Below are 24,241 nucleotides of genomic sequence, written 5' to 3'. Positions count from 1 at the left end.
CCACCAAAAAGGAAAAATTATCAGGGACATACCTATCATCTACGGTTAATTGGAAATTCAAAGATAGAATCAAACTCAAAGTAAAGACAATTCTGCAAAAGGCAGTTGAACATTGTAGAGAATATATTTAAAAATGAAACGTGTTACCAGAAGATTAATAAGAGGGGAAAATTAGAGTAAGAGAAAGGTAGCCAAATTAAAACTAGATTGAGAGTGTTTCTTCAGTTATTTAAGGAAGCAAAAAGTGAACAATATAGGTGAACAATTATTAATAACTTTGATATTGAGTCTTGGGAATTAGTGGAGGATGAAGAGATGACAGAAAGATTGAATAAATATTTTGCGTTCGTCTTCTCAGGGAAATACAAGTGGCATCCTGGATTAAGCTGTAAATCAGGAAATGAAAGGTAGGGAGGAAAATATTACTGAATAAATTGTTGGAATTGTGACTTCAGAAATTCCGAGGTCATGATGGGTTTCATCATAGGGTCTTGGAGTCATAGAATCATAGAGATGTACAGCACGGAAACAGACCCTTCGGTCCAACTCGTCCATGCCGACCAGATATCCCAATCCAACCTAGTCCCACCTGCCAGCACCCGGCCCATATCCCTCCAAACCCTTCCTATTCATATACCCATCCAGATGCCTTTTAAATGTTGCAATTGTACCAGCCTCCACCATTTCCTCTGGCAGTTCATTCCATACACGCACCACCTTCTGTGTGAACAAATTGCCCCTCAGGTCTCTTTTATATCTTTCCCCTCTCACCTTAAACCTGTGACCTCTAGTTCTGGACTCCCCCACTCCAGGGAAAAGACTTTGTCTACTTACGCTATCCATGCCCCTCATGATTTTATAAACCTCTATAAAGTTACTCCTCAGCCTCTGACGCTCCAGGGAAAATAGTCCCAGCCTTTTCAACCTCTCCCTATAGCTCAAATGCTCCAACCCTGGCAACATCCTTGTAAATCCTTTCTAAACCCTTTCAAGTTTAAAAGGAGGAGACCAAAATTGCACGCAATATTCTAACAGTGGTCTAACTAATATCCTGTACAGCCGCAACATGACCTCCCAACTCCTGTACTCAATACTTTGACCAATAAAGGAAAGCATACCAAGCACCTTCTTCACTATCCTATCTACATGCAACTCCACTTTCAAAGAGCTATGAACCTGCACTCCAAGGTGTCTTTGTTCAGCAACACTCCCTCAGACCTAATTTGCAGTTTTAGACTAATAACCTGGGAACAATGCTTAAATTCAAATAAAACAAAGCTGGAACACAAAAGCTAGTTCCAGTAACCAAGATCATGATGATTATCAGTGACTTTAGGGTAGGAAATGTGTCATCCTTACCTAGTCTGGTGTACGTGTGATTCTAGTCCCACAGCAATTGGGTTGACTCTTAACTGCTCTCTGCTTTAGGGACATGATCAACAATTTCTAGCAATGTATTGTTCAGCAACACATTCTAGGACCTTACCATTAAGTGTATAAGTCCTGCTAAGATTTGCTTTCCCAAATTGCAGCACCTCGCATTTATCTGAATTAAACTCCATCTGCCACTTCTCAGCCCCTTGGCCCATCTAATCAAGATTGCATCATAATCTGAGGTCACCTTCCTTCAATTTTGGTGTCATCTGCAAACTTACTAACTATACCTCTTATTCTCACATCCAAAACATTTATATAAATGACGATAAGTAGTGGACCCAGCATCAATCCTTGTGCCACTCCACTGGTCACAGGCCTCCAGTCTGAAAAACAACCCTCCACCACCACCCTCTGTTTCCTATCTTTGAGCCAGTTCTGTATCCAAATGGCTAGTTCTCCCTGTATTCTGTGAGATCTAACCTTGCTAACCAGTCTCCCATGGGAAACCTTGTCGAATGCCTTACTGAAATCTATATCAATCACGTCCACCGCTCTGCCCTCATCAATCCTCTTTGTTACTTGTTCAAAAAACTCAATCAATTTTCTGAGACATGATTTCCCAAGCACAAAGCCGTGTTGACTATCCCTGATTAGTCCGTGCACGGTGGCACAGTGGTTAGCACTGCTGCCTCACAGCGCCAGAGACCCGGGTTCAATTCCCGCCTCAGGCGACTGACTGTGTGGAGTTTGCACATTCTCCCCGTGTCTGCGTGGGTTTCCTCCGGGTGCTCCGGTTTCCTCCCACAGTCTAAAGATGTGCAGGTTAGGTGAATTGGCCATGCTAAATTGCCCGTAGTGTTAGGTAAGGGGTAGATGTAGGGGTATGGGTGGGTTGCGCTTCGGCGGGGCGGTGTGGACTTGTTGGGCCGAAGGGCCTGTTTCCACACTGTAAGTAATCTAAAAAAAAACTTGCCCACTACCGACATCAGGCTCACTGGTCTTTAGTTCCCTGGCTTGTCCTTACCACCCTTCTTAAACAGTAGCATCACGTTAGCCAATTTCCAATCTTCCGGCACCTCACCTGTGACTATCTATGATACAAATAACTCTGCAAGAGGCCCAGCAATCACTTCCCTAGCTTCCTACAGAGTCCTAGGGTACACCTGATCAGGTCCTGGGGATTTGTCCACTTTTATGTGTTTCAAGATTAAAAGAAGGAACTAGTGAAACAGTTGATGCATTGGTTTTAATTTTCCAAAACTTAGTAGATAAAGGGAATGTTCCATTAAATTGGAAAATTGCCAATATAAATTGTTTGTTCACAAAGGGTCAGAAGTAGAAAGCGTGAAAACACAGGATAGTTAGCGTAACATCTGTCATAGGGAAAATGGAAGCAACTATTATTAAAGCTGTTATATGAGGGCACTTTACTGAGCGCAAGGTAATTAGGCAGAGCCAACATGATTTTGTCAAAGGGAGTTCTTTGAAGAAGTAATTTGGGCAGTAGACAAAAGGGAACCAGCGAATGTATTATCTTTAGATTTCCAGAAAATATTTCACAGTTATTGTAAAAAATTAAAGCATATGGTGTCGGGGTGTAACATATTGATTGCCAATGGGAAGCAGAGAGGACAGTGAGTGTGTCTTTTTCAAGCAGGCAGGATGTCAGGAGTGGCATGTCATGGGGACTGGTGCCAGGGTTTCAACTCTTTACAATTTATATACATGATTTAGGTGAAAGGAACAAAGGTATAGTGGCTAAGTTTGCTGATTGCACAAATATAAGTTCAAAAGTGAGTTATGTGGGGCGCACAAGGAGTTTAGATAGGGAAATAGGTAGATCAAGTGAATGGACAAGTGGAGCAAAAATGTGTGAAATTATGAAATTGTCAATTTTGGCAGAAAGAATAAAAAAGTGTACTGCCTAAATGAGGAAAATTTGAAAAGCTCTTAGATGCAGAAATATCTGGCTGTGTTTATGCATGAATCACAGACAGTAATTGGCCAAAAGGTTAGCTGTTTTCTCTCCACAGGTGCTGCCAGATCTGTTGAGTTTCTCTAGGTATATCTGACTTTGATTTGGATATTCAGCATTCGCAGTTCTTTGTTTTATTACAGATAGTCAGTATGCATGTGCAGCAATTAAATAGGAAAGCTAATAGAATGTTATCATTTATTATCAAGGAAATTGAATGTAAAAGAAGGGGTTTTATGCTTCAGTTATACAGGTCACTGGTGACACCATATCTGCAATATTGTATGAGGGGAGAATGTTAATGCGTTGGAAATACTTCAGAGAATGTTTTCTGGACTAATGTCTGGTTTTGGATTGCATTACGAGTAAAGTTTATACAGGCTAGACTTGTATCCTCCAGGGTTCAGAAGAGTGAGAGGAGACTTATCAAAATCAGATCCTAAGGGAACTTGCCTGGATGGCTTTGGAAGGATGTTTCCTCTTGTGGGAGAACCTAAAATTAGGAGTCATAGCTAAAGTAAATGGGTGACCCATCCTCTCAGAGAGTTGAGTGTCTATGGAATTTCCTTCCTCAAAAGGCAGTAAAAGCAGAATCTTTCAATATTTTTAAGGCAGAGGTAAATAGAATCATGATAAGCAAGGGGATGAAAGATTATTGGAGATATGCAGGAATGTAGAGTGAGGTTAAAAACAGATCAACCACGACCTTATTGAATGGTGGAGCAGGCTTGAAGAATCAAATGGTCTACTCTTGTTTCTTATTCATATGTTCATCAGAAACAGTTGAAGGCACTGGATACTGCATGCTCTGACAACATTTTGCCAATAGTAGATTAGATTAGATTAGATTCCCTACAGTATGGCTACAAGCCCTCAGCCCAACAAGTCTACAATGACCCTCGAAGAGTAACCCACCCAGATCCATTCCCCTACCCTATATCTCCCCGACTAATGCACCTAACACTATGGTCAATTTAGCAAGGCCAATTCATCTGACCTTCACATCTTTGGATTGTGAAAGGAAACTGGAACACCCGGAGGGAACCCACGCAGACACGGGGAGAATGTGCAAACTCCACACAGACAGTCACTCGAGGTGGGAAACAAACCCGGGTCCCTGGCGCTGTGAGGCAGCAGTGCTAACCACTGAGCCACCGTGCTGTCCCCATAATATGAAAGACTTGCACTCCAGGACTTGCTTCATCTTGAGCAAAGCTGTTCCAGTACAGCTATAACAGTATCATCCACCTGACAATTTGAAAGAATTGCCTGTACAAAAAAAAGCAGAACAAATGCACCCTGGCCAATTACTGCCCCATCACTTTACTCTTGGTCGTCAGTAAAGTGATGCAAGTTATCATCAACAGTGCTAATAAGCAGCACCTTATCAGCAATAACCTGCTCACAGATACCCAATATGGGTTCTACCAGGGTCACTCAGTTTCTGACCTCATTACAGCCTTGCGGTTCAAGCATGGACAAAAGGTTGAATGAGCTGAGGTGAAGTGACAGTAACAGCCTTTGGCAAAAAAGCTACATTTGACCCAGTGTGGAATCAAGGAACCTTGGCAAATTTGGAGTCAATGGGAAGCAGGGAAAAGTTGCCCGCTGCTTAGGTTAAAATCCTCAAACTCCTTTCCTTCCAACACTTTGGGTGTCTCCTGTACCTAAGGATTACAATCCTTTTCCAGGGCAATTACGACAATGGGCAATAAATATTGGCTGAGCCAGTAACACTCATTCCCAATGAACAAATTTTAAAAAGTTACAAAAGGACCATAAACAGAAGTCGCACAGTTTTATGTTTTTCTTGGTTCTTTCAAAGCTGATCAGTTTTGCATCATTGCCCAAAAGCAAAGTTACCCCAAAGCAATGTTCAGAAGGTGCTGTCCAAATATCCTGGGTGAGTCACTATTTACACAAAGGTGAGCAGAGACTTACAAAGACTTTGAACAAAGAGAAACGTTCACATGGAGTCAGAATTCTAAACCTGAAATTGATCTAGAGTAACGTTATTGTCCAAATGTTTAATGCACTTAGATCTTATATTATTCATCTTTCCACCACTTTAAATTAGGCACTAATGTATTTGTCTTAAATGGATTAATGCCTCAATTCGAGAGAAGACAGAAATTGAACATAAATGTTTTTATAATGGCATTGCTCATTACTTTCCAGGCATTGCAGAGATACACAGAGACTGAGATTTACACATTTTAAGAGTAATTTATCGTCCTCTACCCCTGCACATAAACATGATTTTCTTAATTCCCTTTGTGATTATGAAACTTCATTTAGTTCTGGCTTGTCTCGATGATCAGTAGATGGTAGACAATAGTCAGTCTTGTTTTACTAAATAGTTAACACAGCATGAAATAGGAAGTGCAAATATTTGTCTGAGATCACATGGTTTCTGTATACACAGCTGAAACTAACATAGATAACAAAGTACTGCTTTCCAATGCATTTGTTTCTTTATTCAGACATGTTTCAGAACAATGCTTGTTAACAATATTTGATTGAAATGTATGCTTCATTGCTTCTCAATATCAGAACCACAGGATTATTTTTGATATCCTTCCTATGGAACACTAACTTTGCATAGTATAATGCACTTAGTTGCTTAATTCTTCCCATCTCAGGGACAAATCCTTTGCCTGTCTGGAAAGACATTCATTTTGGCACAGGCATGAACTCATTTAAATAAGTAGATTAATGTCTCCATTGGTAAAACAGACAAAGAAATATTATAATAATATTTTTAACAGATTACATAACCCTCAATTGTGATTCTTGAAGGTACAGCAAATCCTGTGAAGACCAGTAAAAATATCCTTGTCTTTTATTCGACATTAATAATTTGTGCAAAAAATACCACACTCACTTATTTATCCATGAATTTCAAACTTTTTAAGTTATGTAATTCTAAGGAGTACATTAAAGTGCAAGTTTCTGATATGCTGTTCCTTTACATGTTCTCAGCATAACACTATCTAAATCATAAAGTTAAACCATCAAAATGTTTACCTTGTCTATTAGAAACAGTGCTCGATCTGATTACTGGGCATCAACCTCTCAGTATATTCGTACAAAATGAATCAAAATGTTTCAGCTATGGTGAAATAAGACACTGAAAGCAAAATCCAGATTTGAAACGTACAATTTTTAGGTATTTGCTCTACTACTTGAGGACTGAATTGGTATCCATGGTGCACATGTACATTTCTAGTGAGAGTTGTGCTGTCCACCACATTGGAGGATTCAGCAGGAAGGACACCTCAACAGCAATATTAAAGAGATTATTAACTATTTTCAGAAAATTCCCAGAATAAATTTGTTGGACCCTGGAGGGAGTAGTATGATACATACTTCAGCTATCGAGTCAAACCAGTCGCTTCCAGTAATGCGTGAAATAGTAAGGTATTGTATAGAGTTTTGTTGAAATCACAGCTGGAGTATTATATGCAACTTTTGTCTCTATATCTAAGGAATAATATACTTCATCTTGCAAGCAATACAGCAAAGGCTCGTTTCTTTGCTTCCTGCGATGAGAAGATTAGATTAGATTAGATTCCTTACAATGTGGAAACAGGCCCTTCGGCCCAACAAGTCCACACCCATCCCCCAAAGAGCAGCCCACCCAGACCCATTTCCCTACATTTACCCCTGACAAATGCACCTAACACTACGGACAATTTAGCATGGCTAATTCACCTAACCTGCACCTCTTCGTACTGTGGCAGGAAACCGGAGCACCCAAAGGAAATCCACGCAGATACAGGGAGAATGTGCAAACTCCATACAGACAAGCACCTGAAGCTGGAACTGAACCTTGATCCCTGGTGCTGTGAGGCAGCAGTGCTAACCACGGAACCAGGTTACACCCAAGAAGCTTGATCTTTGACAAGAGGTTGAACAAATTGGATCTTTCCTCTCAGGAGTTTAGAAAAAAATGAAAAATGCTGATTCGTTGAAACAGTCTGAGTTCTCAAGGGACTTGACACGATGGAAATAGAGATGACATTTCCTGCATTGTGAATCTAGAACATAACAGCATAATTTGAGGATAAATGATCAATCAGTTAGGAGTGAGATGAATGAAGGTAACTTCATTCAAAGGCGTTAGGCTGATCTTCTTGAGAATGAACCAAGGAAAAGCGAATAGATGGAATGGAGTCCCACCATGCACTCAGACCCTGTGCAGACCAGCTGGTAGGGGACATCTTTAACTGCTGTGTGCTATAATGTGAGGTTTCCACCGGCTTCAAGAATACCACAATCATCCTGGCACAAATAGAAAATCAGGCTACATGTCTAAATGAACTATCGCTTGGTGGCTCTGACATCCATCCTTATGAAGTGCTTTGAGAGATTAGGAATGGAACACACCAACTCTAGCCTCCCAGATTGCCTTGATCCACCTACTGTCACAAGAGGTCCATGGCAGAAGCCATCTCCCTGGCCCTATGCTCATTCCTGGAATATCTGGATGATATTAGATTCTTATTTATTGACTTTATTTCCATCTTCAGCACCGTAATTCCAACCAACCTCACCTCTAAACTCCAAGATGGAGGACTCTGCACCCCTCAATGCAACTATATTTTCAACTTCAGACCCAAGGACTGCAATCAATAAGGATAAGTGACATCACCTCCTTTACAATAACCCTCAACACCAGTACCCCGCAAGGCTGCATACTCAGCCCCTTGCTTTAACCCTTATCCACTCACAACTGTGTGGCCAAATTCAGCTGTAATTCCATTAACAAATTTGCTGAAAACACCAACTTAATGGTTCAGATCTTAAACACTGACAAGACAGGAGACAGAGAGCTTAATGGCATGGTGTAAAGACAACAACGTCAGCAAACTGAAGGAACCGATTAGGGACTTCAGTAATCAAAGTGTAGGACATGCCCATTCCTGAATCAATGGTGTTGAGATGTAGGTGGTCGAGATTTTCAAGTTATCACCAACAAATCTATCCTGGTCCATCCACATCGACTCTACAGTCAAGAAAGCATACCAACGTCTCTATTTCCTCAGAAGACTAAGGAAATTTGGCACATCTACAATGGGTCTTACCAATTTTTATAGATGCACCAAGAAAGCAATTTATCCGATTTAATCATAGCTTGGTATGGCAATCGCTCTACCCAAGGCTGCAAGAAATTACAGAGAGCCCAGTCCATCACAAAACCCAGCCTTCCTTTCATTAGCTCTGTCTACACTTCCTGCTGCCCTCAGGAAATCAAACAACATAATCAAGGACCCCTCGCACCCCAGTATTACTCCCTTCCACCCTCGTTCATCAGCTAGAAAATACAAAAGTTTGAAAACATACACCAACACAGCTTCTTCCCGCTGCTATCAGACTTATAAATGGGCCACTCATGTATTAGAGTTGATCTTTCATGGCATCTTCTCTGTAGCTGTAACACTATATTCTGCAACATTATCCCAAAGTACTTATGTAAGGTATGATATGTCTGGTTAGCACACAAAACAGTACTTTTCACTACAGCTCCGTACTTGTACAAGAATAATAAGTCAAATCAAATCAAATTAAATCAGATGATTGGAAATCTTTGGAACAGTCTTCCCTGAAGTATTATGGATGCTCCATCAAAGGGAATATTGAAGGCTGAGATTAACAGAATTTTTGCCTCTCAGGAAAGAAAGGATTTGGGGGATAAGGAGAAAAGAGGCTTACAGGAAGATAAGTATGCCACTCAGCCTGTTGTGACTGCTTTGCCCTCCTCAATGTTACTTTCCTGAACTATCTCCATTGGTATCACGAGTCTGCAGAAATCTATCAATTTCTGTCTTGAACCTGCTCAGTGATTAAGCTTCCTTGGCCGCTGGAGTACAGAGTTAGAAAGGCACATTCCCCTCTGAGTGAAGGAATGCCTTATCATCATAGTCTGCCCTTCATCCTGAGGTTATGACCCCTGGTTCTAGATTACATCCACTTTGTCACACCATGTGAGAACCTTTTAAATTTCAATTAGATCACCTCTCATTCTTCAAAACTCTAGAGAATACAGGACCAGTTTTCTCATTCTTTCTTTGGAAGATATACCCACCATCCCAGTGATTAGTTAGGTGAACTCCAAAACACTCCCTCTGAGGTATCAATATATCCTTCATTAAATAAGGAAATCAAAACTTTGTACAAAACTTGAGGTGCAATCTCATGAAGGATCTGTGATCATGCTGTCATTTTTAAAAAAAGGTTATTTTGTCCTGGTTTTTCTTTGAAGAGAGGTTATTAAGGCAGAGGTGCTGAACTGGTTACTGTACACAGTCCAAGTAAGCAACTTATGAGGCCTTTTGGTTTTTTTTTAAAGGCTGGAACAATAGAAGCCACTTGAGTGGGGGTGGTGAGTTCACACAAACCAGGCTTTCTAGTTCTTCTTTAGCTGTAGCAGTCAGAAATTGTTTGGGGTCCCAGAACAGTTGGAACCTTCAGTGAATGAATCCTAGCTGCTACTCTCTCTGAAGTCTGTCTTGATGTTGTTTCCTCCTGGATTGAAGAACTGCATGTCAGAATCTATGTCTGACTTTGGGATGTGACCATATTGGTTCAGTTAATTAGTTACAGATACTATATCTTTTATTCCATTAATTTTCCAATCGGTAAGTTATTCTAAATTCCTCTTTTTGGTTGTATTTTAACTATCGTGTTCAAATAAATTGTCTTTTGCTTAACGTCAAGTAATTTCACCAGTCACATCACATTTGGAACATGCATTTCACACCTACTTTTAAAATAAGAAACAGCTAGAGTGTAAGATACCTCCTTAAGATATTTGGAGGGGATCTGGTCTGGTCCATAACAACAACTGCGGCAACCTCTGTGCCCAAATCCTTGAATGCTTATGATTAGTAATTCATGAACAATGATTCCCAGGCCCTTTTAAATACTTACACTTCCCAATTTCTCACCATATAAGAAAGGTGCTATCTTCCTTTTATTTTGTACAAAAGTAAATAATTTCATACTAATTTGCATTTAATTCCATCTCCCATTTTACTGCCCAATCACTTAGCTTCAAGTCTGCTTGAAAACTCATTGCATCTTTTTCAAAACTTACATTCCCACGAGAAAATCTGAAATAGTAGAAGTGAACCCTCTGCCCAAATCATTCTGTAAATAGTGAAAATCTGTGGTCATAACACTGAATCTTTCAGTGTCCACTGAAAGCAGCTTATCGTCTGGAAAATTATCTATTTATTCCTACTCTCTGCTTTTGTCTGTTAGCCATTTGTGAATCTACATTTGTACATAATCCTCAATTCCATGCACATCAATTTTGTTTCCTAACCTCCTATGTAGGACCTGAACAAAAGCCTTCTGAAAATCTAAATATACCAGAAGCAATTGCTTATGACTCTGAAATGAAACCAGTGCGAATCTGGGCATCACACAGAAAAAGAAAGCAATGTTGTCAAATGGAATGGAATACCGCAAATAATCACCATGCTTGCACTATCAAGATTACTGTGCAGGAGCTTACACTAGTCACCAGGGCATTAAGGTTTATGGTGGTCTGCTGCATGCTACATAACACTGCTACCAAGAGGCTGTCACCCTTGGAATTAACTGCAGAGTGTAACTTAAGAGCACAAAGGAGAGAAGAGAAACATGAAGGGTAAGAGGGATGTGAAGGCAATTCAAACAACCCTTTAGTATTCTAGTTACCTAACCACAGCAAAGCCAGTAAACACAAACCCAATTCCTTGCTCACCAACACTCCACCACCTTAAATTCCTCGTTGCTTAGCATTACTGTGTTTGGTTAGCAGCAATTCATCAGTCAAAAATAATATGAGATAAACATTCCAAACTAAACATGTGGATAACAGCATGGCATAATGCCTACAAACTAATTAAGCATAATGATTCACTTAATGTCTGTATCCCATGTAGCTATTGCCTGCCCAGATGATCCGATTGCAAAGTTTAGTGGAAGTTTGCTGGTGAAAACCACAGAGGGCTTTGCAGGAGAGCTGTGCCCCTGCAAGACCTGTTTTCAGACCAAGTCATCAGAGTCTGGACTGATTATCAGAAAGGCAGCAGGAAAGGTACTGGGGGATTGGAAAAGTACTTTCATCATAAAATCATATAATACAATAGCAATCCTTTGGCTCATTGAGTCCAAACAGGCAATAATAAACTATTACATACACTGGTCCCACTTTCCTGCACGAGACCCATAGCCTCGAATGTTATGACACTTCAAATGCTCTTCTAAGTAGCTTTTAAAGGTTGCAACATTTCCTACCTCAACTACCGTCCCAGGCAATGCTTTGCAGACCCCCACCATCCTTTGGGTGCAAAAGGTTTTTCTCAAAACTCCTCTAAAGTACTGGCTTTTCACTTTAACATTATGCCCCTTTCTTATTGACCCTTCAACTTATGGTGGCTCAGTATTTAGTAAGGTGGCATGGTAGCTCAGTGCCTCAGTACTGCTGCCTCACAGCGCCAGGAACCCATGTTTGATTCCATGCTCAGGTACCTGTCTGTGTGGAGTTTGCACATTCTCCCCATGTCTGTTTGGGTTTCCTCTGGGTGCTCTAAGCTCCTCCCACAGTCCAAAGATGTGCAGAAAAGGTGAATTGGCCATGCTAAATTGCTCATAGTGTTCAGCGATATGTAGGTGAGGTGCATTAGTCAGGGAAAATGTAGAGTAATGGGGTAGGGGAATGGATCTGCATGGGATACTCTTCAGAGTGTCGGTGTGGACTTGTCGGGCCGAATGGCCTGTTTCCACACTGTACAGATTTCATGATTCTATTCACCCTGTCCATGCTCCTCATATTCTTATTCACTTCTATCAGATCCTCCTTTAGTCTTCTCTGCTCCATATAAAGCAACACAAGCTTATCAAGTCTCTCTTCTTAGCTGAAATGCTCCATCCCAGGCAATATCCTGGTGCATCTGCTTTGCATCCCCTTCAGTGTAATCATATCCTTCCTATAATGTGGTGACCAGAACTGCATACAGTACTCCAGCTGTGGACTAATCGTAGACCCATACAGCTCCCATGTGACCTCCCTGCTTTTATAATCTATGCCAATGATTTATAAAGGCAAGCATCACCTTACATTTATGAGGGTTAAATTCCATCTGCCACTGATTTGCCACCTGACCAATCTAATTATATCCCCCGTAACCTATCAACTTCGTCCTCACCCAATCAGTCAATCTTTGTGTCATCCACAAACTTATTCATCACAACCCCACCCCTCCCCAAACAGTTCCATATAGAATCATTTATGAAAATTACAAGCAATAAGGGATAGTGCACATTGAATCAAGTCAACAGCCTCCACCATCACACTCTCTCTTGTCATAAAGTTAATTTTTGGATCCAACTTACCAAGTTACCCTGGTTCTAATGACAATGTAACTTATCTTGGGGCCTTGTCCAAGAGAAAGTTGAAGAGATATCATGCTCCCATCAAATGCAACTTGTAAATTCTAAGAAATTGTGTTGTGAGGATCAAGTCAAAAATGAGATCATAGAGTCTTAGAGCTGTACAGCATAGAAACAGACCCTACAGTCCAACTTGTCCATGCTGACCAGATATTCTAAATTAATCTTTTTCCATTTGCCAGCATTTGCCCCATATTCCTCTAAATCCTTCTTATTCATATATCCAACCAGATGCCTTTTAAACATTGTAATTGTACCAGCCTCCACCACTTCATCTGCCAGCTCATTCTACACATGCATCACCCTCTAAGTGAAAAAGTTGTCCCTTTTAAATCATCCCTTTTTCTAGTTTTGGACTCCATTACCATGTGGAAAAGACTTTGATTATTCACCACATCCATGCCCCTCATGACTTTATTAACTTCTATAACGTCACCACTCAACCTCTGATACTCCAAGGAAAACAGCCCCAGCCTTTTCAGCCTCTCCCAATAATTCAAACTCTCCATCTCTGGCAGCATTCTTGTACATCATTTCTGAACCCTTTCCAGTTTCACAACATCCTTCCTATAGCAGGGAGACAGAATTGAACACAGGACTCCAAACGTGGCCTAACCGATGTCCTGTACAGCCTCAACGTGACCTCACAACTCCTATACTCAATGCACTGGCTAATAAAGGCAAACATACCAAACACCTTCTTCATTATCCTGACTACCTGCGATGCTACTCTCAAGGAACTATGAATCTGCACTCCAAGGTCTCTCTGTTTAGCAACATTCCCCAGGACCTTACCATTAAGCTTATAAGTCCTCGCCTGATGGGCCTTTCCAAAAAGCAGCATCTCACCTTTATCAAAATTAACTTCCATCTGCCACTCCTCAGCCCATCTCATCAAGGCCCTGTTCTTTTATACCGTAACATAGCTTCTATTGTTCCAGTCCTGTTATTGGCTACTGCCTCAGCAATGACCACCCCCAGTGATGATCAGAACCATCTCCTCAATGAGGGTAAAAATTTCATGTACATTTGTCACCTCACCTTGATTAGTTCTTGCTGTGTCTGATTATGCATTACTTGTCCTGCAACAGGGAATAAAAGTTTCAATGAGTTTAACGCAATCTGTCTGAATGATGTGTCTGTCATGGTTGAATAGCTCGAAGGATGTAAAATCTGTCGATTATGGGTGTGAGACTTGCTTAGTTTGCCAGGGTAAGGTACAGCGTTGAGCGCCAGCTGAGCGTGCTGACAGAGATGGGATGTGGGTGTATTGAATAGTGAAACAGTTGTTGGGAAGATAAATTCACAGATCTTAATCTCTCATGTGAAATCACTAAACATTTTACAATCCAAGATGTCATAACTTGATTTGTGGATTTGACCAAGCATGCCATTTGATTCCATTGCCTTTTCTACTTGCTTCTTGGATCATCTGAGCCTTGTGTAGAGAACAACTCTCTCCTCCAATACATCATCACAACCAGGACCAGGACCAGGTGGAACATCAGAGAATTTTGCAATATGCTCTTTCTCATATGTTGTACCAGTATTCTGTCTTCTTTCAGACAATAATAATTTATAAAAGAATTTTTCCTCTTTAAGAGATGCAAGTTGATTTTACATAATACAAGCTATAATTTGTGACTTTCTCTCACAATGCTGAATCCTGTGCCAAAATGTTCAGCAATTTGACATTGTGGTTAGCTCCTGCTGCACAATGCACTTGTCTGGGCGGGTAACTCATGAACCAGAGCACCAATAACGGGTGTACCTGCTTCACATTGAACAGATCCAGTCAATCACACCACGCAAACTTCATCACACTTTTCAGTTTAGCCCCAATTATGTTTTAATGTACACAGTTCATTGTAGTTCATTGCAATCTAATGCGTAGATCTTAGAGGTTCCCTTCTTACTATACCTGAGATATTTCTGTTAAGTACAGGTAGGAAAATAGGTGGTTGACTGAAAAATTGAAAGACTGCAATTGTGGAAGTCCTATATTAACTTTGGATTCTAATGGTTGTTACATCTCAGCTGTGTGCTAAATTTAACATTTATCATTGTAGACATGCTCCTTCCATCAGGGTCAAGATTAGAGTGGTGCTGGAAAAGCACAGCAGGTCAGGCAGCATCCAAGGAGCAGGAAAATCGATGTTTCAGGCATAAGCCCTTCATCAGGAATGAGGCAGGGAACCTCTGGGGAGGAGAGATAAATGGGAGGGGGTGGGGCTGGGGAAAAGGTAGCTAAGAGTGTAATAGGTGGAGGGGGGTGGGGGTGAAGGTGATAGGTCGGAGAAGAGGATAGAGTGGATAGGTGGGAAGGAAGATTGACAGGTAGGATAGATCATGAGGATGGTGCTGAGTTGGCAGGTAAGGTGGGAGGAGGGGAAATGAGGAAACTGTTGAAGTCCACATTGATGCCTTGGGGTTGAAGTGTTCTGAGGCGGAAAATGAGGTGTCCTTTCTCCAATCTGAGGGAGTGGCGGGGAGGAGGCAAGCACTGAGGGAGCAAATCATCAGACTATTTTTGAAGTGACCATCATGGCTACACTTTACCATTGTCTAAAACAAACCTGAAACTTGTTTTATCCACATTGATCAAAATTCTGCAAAGTTTTCAAACTTTGGGTGACAGGCCCATAGAAATGACAGGATGTTATTTGTCAATGTTATTTGGGGTGTAAAACTAGAGACTTTCATGTTAAAGTTGATGTCTGCTTGTCCAAGGCCTATCATGTTTCCTTGAACTGATGGCTAATCCCCATTATAAAGTATTTGTACCACTGAAAACCCATCCATTAAAAACAGGTGTGAGAAGACAATTATGGGCCACAGTGCATTTTCTCTTTCAGAATCCCTGGGAGGGCTCTGTTCTGTGAACACTTTATCAGCCACTGAAAGATTGGTTACAGTTTTCACATGAGCTCTTTTCCTCTGCTTTTCCATCACAGAAATCATACATTCCCCAGAGAACTGAACAGCTATTTACAGGGGAGGCTGAGCACGTCTGGCAGCATCTGTGAAGAGAAAACAGAGTTAACGTTCCGAGTGCTGTGACCCTTCTTCAGAACTGATGGGAGCTAAGAAACGGTGGAGTTTGTGCTGAAGACAATGGGTGGGGGAGAAGGAGTAACAGAATTTGTGGAGATGGAGGTCAGAGAGTGAAAGCAACACCTAAGGATGCAAAGGGCTGGATAATAATAACAGAGGAGAAAGGAAATCTAATAATGGGGACCATAAGTAGATGAAAATGGATTATGCAGCTCTTTGAACTTCTTCATGTCCTTTCGCCAACCCCTTCCCTATTGCAAGGCCACACTCCACATCCCATCATGCATAGCCAACCTATTTTTGCCTTCTAAAGGTCCCCATTATCAGCATTTTCTTTCTCCTGAACATACTATTATATAGCTCTTTGACTTCTTAACTGATGTTCTCTCTCTGTTTTGGCTCCATCTCCACCCATCCTCTCACTCCTTCCCCAGTCACCCTAGTCTACAGCACAAATAGCCACCATCAGTTCTGCAGATAGGTCACTGGATTCAAAACATTAACTCTGCTTTATCCCCACAGATGCTGCCAGATGTGCTGAGGTTCTCCAGCAATTTCTGCTTTTGTTGTCAGATTTCCAGGTCCACAGTTCCATGTTTTACTTTAGCCACTTATAGGACATGTACAAACAAAACTACACCCTCACAAACTCTGTGCCCTTTAAATTATACTTCACACTGTATTGTAAACAGAATTTAAATATTCTGATGAGCTGGTCTTGCACAAGGAAGCCTTGCTGCCAAAATGAAATTTTCAACCCATTATTTTCACTGTACATATAATGATTGTAGCTGGCAATGCTTGTTTCAGTGACTGGATCCTTCATAGTTAGAAGTTTCACAACACCAGCTTATAGTCCAACAGGTTTATTTGAATTTGCAAGCTTTCGGAGCACTGCTCCTCCATCACCTGACAGACTGTGTTCTGGTGTAATGTGACTTCTGACTTTTTCCACCCCAGTCAAACACCGGTACCTCACTTCACTGATCCTTCATGACACTGAAGGTGATGTTTCCCAAAATCTTTAAAGACAAAATTACGCAATAGGAGCTTCAGAAATAACATGATGATCATCAAAGTATCATAGAATTTCCACAAGGGTCTACTTTGTGATCTTCAAATAGCAATTAAGATTGTCTTTAAAAGATGTGTCACAATAATTTTTAAGAATTTGTTTTTCATCAAGTTAAATTCTATTGAGCCATAACAGTTTTCAGTCACAAGAAGATTTTGGTAGTGGTGGGTTTGTGTTTGGCATTCATAACTGTCAGGTAGGAGACCAGCAGTGCTTATTTTTACAGTGTTTAGGTAAGAGGTTAAAAAGGCAGTACTACCTACAACTGCATTTTATTTTCTGCTCAGCTCATTGGTTTAGCAGAATGATTATTTGACATGCATTCCAAGCAACTTGAATTTTACTCTTACTATTTGATCATACTGATTGCTTAAACCTTGCATTGAGAAGAGCTAACATTTAATTACTTATGTCATTCACCTTTGTCATTTTTAGTTTATCACTGCATTGCATCAGTGTTACATCCCTTTAAGGCTCTGCTGCTTTGAAGATGAAGGAATGGTCTGATTTGCCGAAACGCAAACTACTGCTATGGAAAGCACACTGCCACTCAATCATCTGACTAGTGACAGATGCCTTGTTATCTCATCATGAAATTTTCTTCAATACAAATGCCCAGAGCCTCCAACTATGATCAACCTTGTATGTGTGATATTTGTATTCCCAATGTTTCCTCATTGGTCTTCTTTCAGCTTCTTTAAATGAGGATCTAGTCTACTCAGGTTAACAATCATTAATTGTACAAAACACAATACATAAATTTGAGCTATTTGGCATAATCCATACTAATAATGCAAGCACAACGCTCAGTATTCAAACATTAATCACAATGTCCCCCACATCTTCTTTCCAGAGCACATTAGAAAGGTTTCCGTGCTTTCACTTGTCTCAGAACACCTTTGGAATAAAGTGTGTGTTAACTATAACATTGGCATCTATTTGACAATCTGAAACATTGCCCAGAAAGCAGGACAAATCCAATTCTGCCAATTGCTACTCCATCACTCTGTCTCAGTCATCAGGAAAGTGATGGAAGGAGTCAGTAACAATGCTGTCAAGCACTTCTTCAGTGTTTCTTTCACATTAACCTGCTCACTGATGCTCAGCTTTGTTTCATTTGGGAATACTCAGCTCCTAACCTAACTAAAGCCTCAGTTCAAACACAGACAAAGGAGCTGAAATCCACAATGGACATGAGATTGGCAGCTGTGGACATCAAGGCCATAGTTGACTAAGTGTCATATCAAGGAGCTTGGAAAAATCTGGTATCAATGTGAAACATGGAGAAATCTGTGGTTGAATTCTTACCTGGAAAATGGCTGTGTTGTTGCAGGTCAGTTATATCTCAGCTTTGGGACTTCTCAGCAGGAGTTGCTCAAGATGGATATTTTTGAATCAACCAGCTGAGATATATTATTGCATATCATGGACTGGTTGTGCCAAAAAGTCAGTTTCCATGCTGTATGACTCTATGATCTCTGGAGCAGATGGGATTTAACCTAGACCTCATGATGCAGAGGTAGGGACACTACCACCACACCAGGAGGGCCTGGTTGCTTAGGGTGTATCCAGACTTCATTACTGACCTTTACTTCATCAGGTCAGAGGTAATATTTGACAAATATTGTACAATATTGTGCATCATGCACAACTCCTTAGATATTTGAAGCAATTCATGTCTGAATGCAACAAGATCTAGACAATATCCAGACTTGGGCTGACAATTGGCAGATAACATTCACACTATAAGAATGCCTGGCAATTGCCACCTCCAACAAGAGATAATTTACTCATTGCCACTTGACACTCAATTAACATACCATTGCTGAATCTCTCACTATTAACATCCTAAGGGTTATTACTGACTGGAAACTGAACTGGACTGGCTACATAAATACTGTGGCTCCAAGAGCAAGCCATAGGCCAGAAATCCTGCAATAAGCAACTCACATCCTGATTATCCAGAGCTTAGCCACCATCTGCTATGCGCAGGTAAGAAATGTGACTGCGTCTCCAATAAAACACAGAACATATGACACCATTCAGGACTTGATTGGCATCTCATCCTCAAACATTCACTTCCTCCAATCCTGATGCTCAGTATTAATGGTGTGGACCATCCACACAATGCAATGTAGAAATTCACCAGAGCTCCTTCAATAATACTTTCCAAACCCCTGACCACTACCTCTGGAAGGACAAAGGTAGTAAATACATGGAAACACCATCACCACCTTCAGGTTCATCTCCATGCCACTCACAATCTAGACTTAGAAACTATATCATATGTCCTTAATTATTACTGGGTCAAATTCTTGAATCCATCAGCCTCCTAGGTGTAACTACACAAAATGGACTTCGGCCATTCAAGAAGGCTGCTCACCGCCATGTTCTTGAGGGCAACAAGGGATGGACAATAAATGCTGGCCAATCAGCAAAGCCCACATCCCACGAATAGACAAAAATTATAGATACTAGTCAAAAAATATTTTGAAGTCAAAATAAGTAAACATTTCAGCTTAGTTTGATTACATTTCTGAAAAGTTATACCTCACCAATTCTGGTCCACATGTAATTTCTGACTTAATTGCAGACAGCAGCTTCCAAGCTTTATTCTCATTATCAAAACTCAGCAAATAATATGTTCAGAATGAAGCAACGCAGAGCAAGTAGGGTGATACCTAGCAACAGACGTTTTGGTTCACTTGGGCTAACATGCAATCTGACTGAATTGAAATGAGTTTTGAGCACTTGCAGAGTTTATAATCATATGCAGTCATTTCATAAATCTATAGCTGAAGACTGGTCTGCTTGTTCTGGACAAGATTAATTTATGCTTTTGTTTGGTACATTAAGCCAACAAGCAACTTTCATTGCGTCTTTTATTTTCCTTAAGCAAAACACATTCAACATGACAAACTCAATCAAATAGATCTTACCATGACAGCTGGGCAAAGCTCTGTTCCATCCAGGTCGTCCATCATCTCCCATAATGCAAGTCAGGGTTGAATAACCTTGCAACACATATCCCGCATTGCAATAATATGTAACAGTTGATCCCAGCTTAAAGTCACTTCCCAGTCTGGTACCATTCATGACATTCCCAGGATCAAAGCACGATTCCCGAAGTTTTGCTGTAAAATGAAAGAAAAGATGACTTTAACAAATGAGATATATACTTGTAACATTATTACTCGTACTTTTAGTTAACTTCAATTTCGGTGCATCCTAACAATAGTCTTCAATGTAGCTTACATAATTGGCATGAAAACGTGATTTTCTTTTTGAGGAGTGTAAGAGACTACATAATTTTCATTTCTTGGAACTATAAATGCTGATGGAAGTTGACCTACTTCACACAAAAAGCAAGTAAGTTTTGTAACTTGAAAATCAAGTATTGCGTATTGTTTTACTATGCAATACAGGATAACTCTGTGTATTGCCCTCACTTAGAGTAGCAGGAAATCTTCAAATTCTTTACCCCAAGGGACAACGGAGGTTGACATTGGAAACATTCAAGTCGGAGATCGATAGATTTCTATATTAATAACATCATGGATATGAGGATAGCATAATGAAAAGGAGCTGAGGTTGTTACCAGCTATGATCGAGAATAGCAGAACAGGCATGAGAGGCTAAATGCCTTCTCCTGTGCTTATGCTTCTTTGTAATGTTCACACATCTATTTTATTTATTGTCATGCTGGCATGGTGTCAGGTAGATGCTAAAAACTATGTCAATGATTGTCACGCCTGTCTGCTGGCTCCATTCTGGTTTTTTGCACTGACTTGCTGGCCGCTCCCATCATTGAGAATGACGATAGTCACTGGAATCTTCTTTTCCCATTAATTGAATGTCCACTACCATTCATGACTGAATGTGATTGGACTACAGATATTTGATCTGATCAGTTGGTATGGGATCATTTAGCTCCAACTAATGCATTTTGTCCTATTCTTTAACATGCATTCCATTCAGTGTTGTCGCATCCCCAGTTTGGCACCTCAATGCCTGTTGTTGCTCTTAGCATGCTTTTCGACTCTCTATTGTCTCTCAACTGTCAGTGCTGCTCTACTATCTTGACTGATCCTGCCGTTTGCTGGTAGTGGTTAAAATGAGGAAGTTGCTTGTGCCATGACGTTAAAGATTTTGGTCGGATGCAATTCTGCTACTGATAATAGCCCATAATCTCTCAGTCACCCCTAACTTTGAGCTGTTACATTATATTTATCATGCTAGTGGTATTCCACAATACGATGGAAAATGTCTTCAGTGTAAACAGAGACATCATCTCCATCATAGCTACTAATAGGGTCATGGACAAATGCAATTGTGATGGCTAGATTAGTTAGAATAAGGTCAAGTACGTTTTTGCCTTGTTTTGGTTCCTCATTAACTACTGCAGGCCCAGTGCAAGTCCAATACCCTTCAGAGGTTGACTAGATAATTACTGATTAGTAGTGCTACAAAGACATTCTTACTAATAGGTATTTTAGTCTCCCACCCAGAATTCTATATGGAGAATTCTATATGAAGGAGTATTGATCCATGAGCTGAAGAAGGGTAATAGATGGCATACAGTCTTCTAGCTCATATTTGATCTGATGATAAAAGATTTCAACGAGGTCAGGATAATTGTTGAGACTCCAGGGGCCATTTTCCGGTGAGTATATACTGCTATGTTGCCATCTCTGTTGAATCTATTGTTTTGGTGGGAGAAAATACACCCAGCCTTGGAACAGGAGTTGAGATATCAATGAGGAGGACTTTGCAGCATTGGCTGGGCTGAATATATCTTTGTTATGTCCAATTGTTAAGCAGATAGGAGCAGCCCATCTGGTAACTAAATAAAGATTTTCCTACTTTGTCCAAACGGTTGACTTCCCAGGCTACTTCAAAGGGCAATATAGCAGCCATTTTCCGTTGATCTGGAGATGTGTCTGGGTAAGAATGGCAGATTTTCTTTCCTGAATGATTTTCTATGATTTTCTTTGTTTTCCCCATTTAGCTAGATTAGCATCACTGCACCATGTAGTGCCACAACAAATCAAATCTGGACCTCTTGATCATTGCAGCTTAGTAGTCAATAGAACAGATGGATGATCAGCTGTCAGGTTATCACACACAAAATGAGAAAGCATTTGAATTTACATAGCATCTGTCATAACCTCAGTGTTTCCCCAAATGCATTGAAGTACTTCTGAAATGTAGTCATGAGTGGATGTCCAAAACCTGGCTGCCATTTTGCACTTAATAAGATACCACAACCACTCATGTAATAAACAGTCCAACATTTGGTTTGGGTGTTTCTTCAGGAATAAATATTAACCAGACCATTGGAGAGAATTCCTCTGCCCTTATTTGAAACAGTGTCATGGGATCTTTAACACCTCGTATTTATGGCAGATGGAACCATCGTTCAACATCTCACTGTTGACTAAATTAAACAAAAACAACATTGTGGTGGATAAGTTGTTATTAGAAATGTCAAAATATTCTTCAAAGAATGGACTTACACACTATGTATGAACTATGAACTACCGGTACTGATGTAGAGGCCTAATTTCTGATGGTCATGCATGACTTCCTGAATGTTGCTCTGTCTTAAATTCCCATGTACTTTCTTGGACAACATGGCCCATACTGCCTCCTTGATTTCATACACCAACTTATAAGAAGAATATAACTCTGAACACGCATGTCTGAGGTGAAAAGTTGAGAATATAGTCCCCAGAATGTATTTATTGGCTGAAAAACAGGGATGGAGGTGGGCTCATGTATCAGGGGAAATTCTACACCACTATCTGTGATATTAATGAAAGAGAAGTCTTACTGATACTTTTCTCCTGTATACCAAAGAATACTAAAATCAATTGTATTGCTTCTGCTGCATCTTCATTGAGAACTGGCACACATCAAACCTGGGATCCTGTTGTTCTGTCCGTAACATATATCATCGATATTTCTCAGTTTCATCAATTCATTGATGCATCGTCCCCTCATTCGCATTAGTGATTTTGAGAAAAACTTCTTTTAATATCATTACTGTCTTTGATGGTGGCAAATAATTATTGCTTTAGCTATTGGTTAAACTAAAAGCAAAGTCAGTTTAGCTACATTTCTGGCAGCCCAGCAATAACGCTGTCCCTTCACAAGGCATTGCAGTATTTCCAAACTTATTTTTCAGTTTATTTCTTCTCCAATGACACAACCTTAATGGCTTATTTTGGAATATTTCCCAATCCTAGAAAAATGGTTTTTAAGAGATGTGCTAAAGTACAATTTACATTCTACTCTATGTTACACATACAACCAAAGTTAATAATTAAAGAAATTGATCCTCACCTTTATATTCAATGTGGAATCCGGAAAAGCTAACGGAGCCATCACTTCGAAAAGACAAGTGCATGTTGTTTGAACTACTCTCAATTCGCTCAGGAAGCTTATTATCTAGAAAACTTCCAATCAGAGGACTGTTACTGTCTGGGCCATCATAAATGTAAAGGAAATCATAGTTGGGTTCCATGGTGAAACTGCAAAATAGAAAGTTCAGATGTTTAAAAGCCAACATTACATTTCTATTTCTTTTCAGCATGCCCAGCACAGTTTTAAACAAGATGCAAGAATCCTCTCAGATATTGTCTCAGGTTAAACCAACTTTTCACATTAAAAAAGATAAAATTCTTACAGGACTCAACATGATAGACTGAGGAAGAATGATTTCCCTGACTGGGGAGTGGGATTCTAGAACCAAGGGGCACAGCACCAGAATAAGAAATAAGCCATTTAGGACCAAGATGTGGAGGAATTTCTTCACTCATAGAATTGTTTACTATAGAGGATTATGGAGCCTCAGTCATTGAGCACATTCAAGATAGAGACAGACAGATTTAAATACAAAAAGGCTTACCGAAATAGAGGATCAGACATGATGTAGCTGAATGACAGAGCCAGCACATGGATTAAATTGACTATTCCTACTCTGACTTGCTGTGTTTCTATGCTCCCTTCCTGCTTGACTATAACTACAGCAACTAATTTTACCTCTTCAAATTGCCTGCTTCCACCTTTGCCTCAGACCATCAAAACAAACCCTTGTCCATGTATTTATACCTGGAGTTAGGACTATTGAAGTCCTCTCCTATCTGATCTCCTGACACAAACTTGACCGAAACATCTGGTTCCTGAACCTTACACCCTGCTAACCTTGGTGATACACAACATGATCCAACAATACCTCAAAATTCTCAAACTTGTACCCAATCCCTAAACATGTCACCATTCTCTGAGCTGATAGTTTAGATGACCACAAGAGA

At 40.3% G+C, this 24,241-nt stretch overlaps 1 protein-coding gene across 1 annotated transcript in view; it reads right to left on the bottom strand.

Annotated features, from left to right (window-relative positions):
• The window catches only part of csmd3b (CUB and Sushi multiple domains 3b), a 1,933,688-nt gene that overhangs the window by 265,537 nt on the left and 1,643,910 nt on the right, over positions 1-24,241 (bottom strand). The window contains exons 29-30 of the mRNA XM_072571243.1: positions 23,271-23,458; positions 19,865-20,059 (exon numbers count right to left, since the gene is read on the bottom strand). Coding sequence (XP_072427344.1) covers positions 19,865-20,059; positions 23,271-23,458 — 383 coding nt within the window. The remainder of the gene's footprint in view (positions 1-19,864; positions 20,060-23,270; positions 23,459-24,241) is intronic.

This window comes from Chiloscyllium punctatum, chromosome 5 (genome assembly GCF_047496795.1).
Source record: "Chiloscyllium punctatum isolate Juve2018m chromosome 5, sChiPun1.3, whole genome shotgun sequence".
Classification (NCBI taxonomy): domain Eukaryota; kingdom Metazoa; phylum Chordata; class Chondrichthyes; order Orectolobiformes; family Hemiscylliidae; genus Chiloscyllium; species Chiloscyllium punctatum.
Note: the sequence above shows the minus strand (reverse complement) of the source record. Positions and strands in the feature narration are given on the sequence as shown.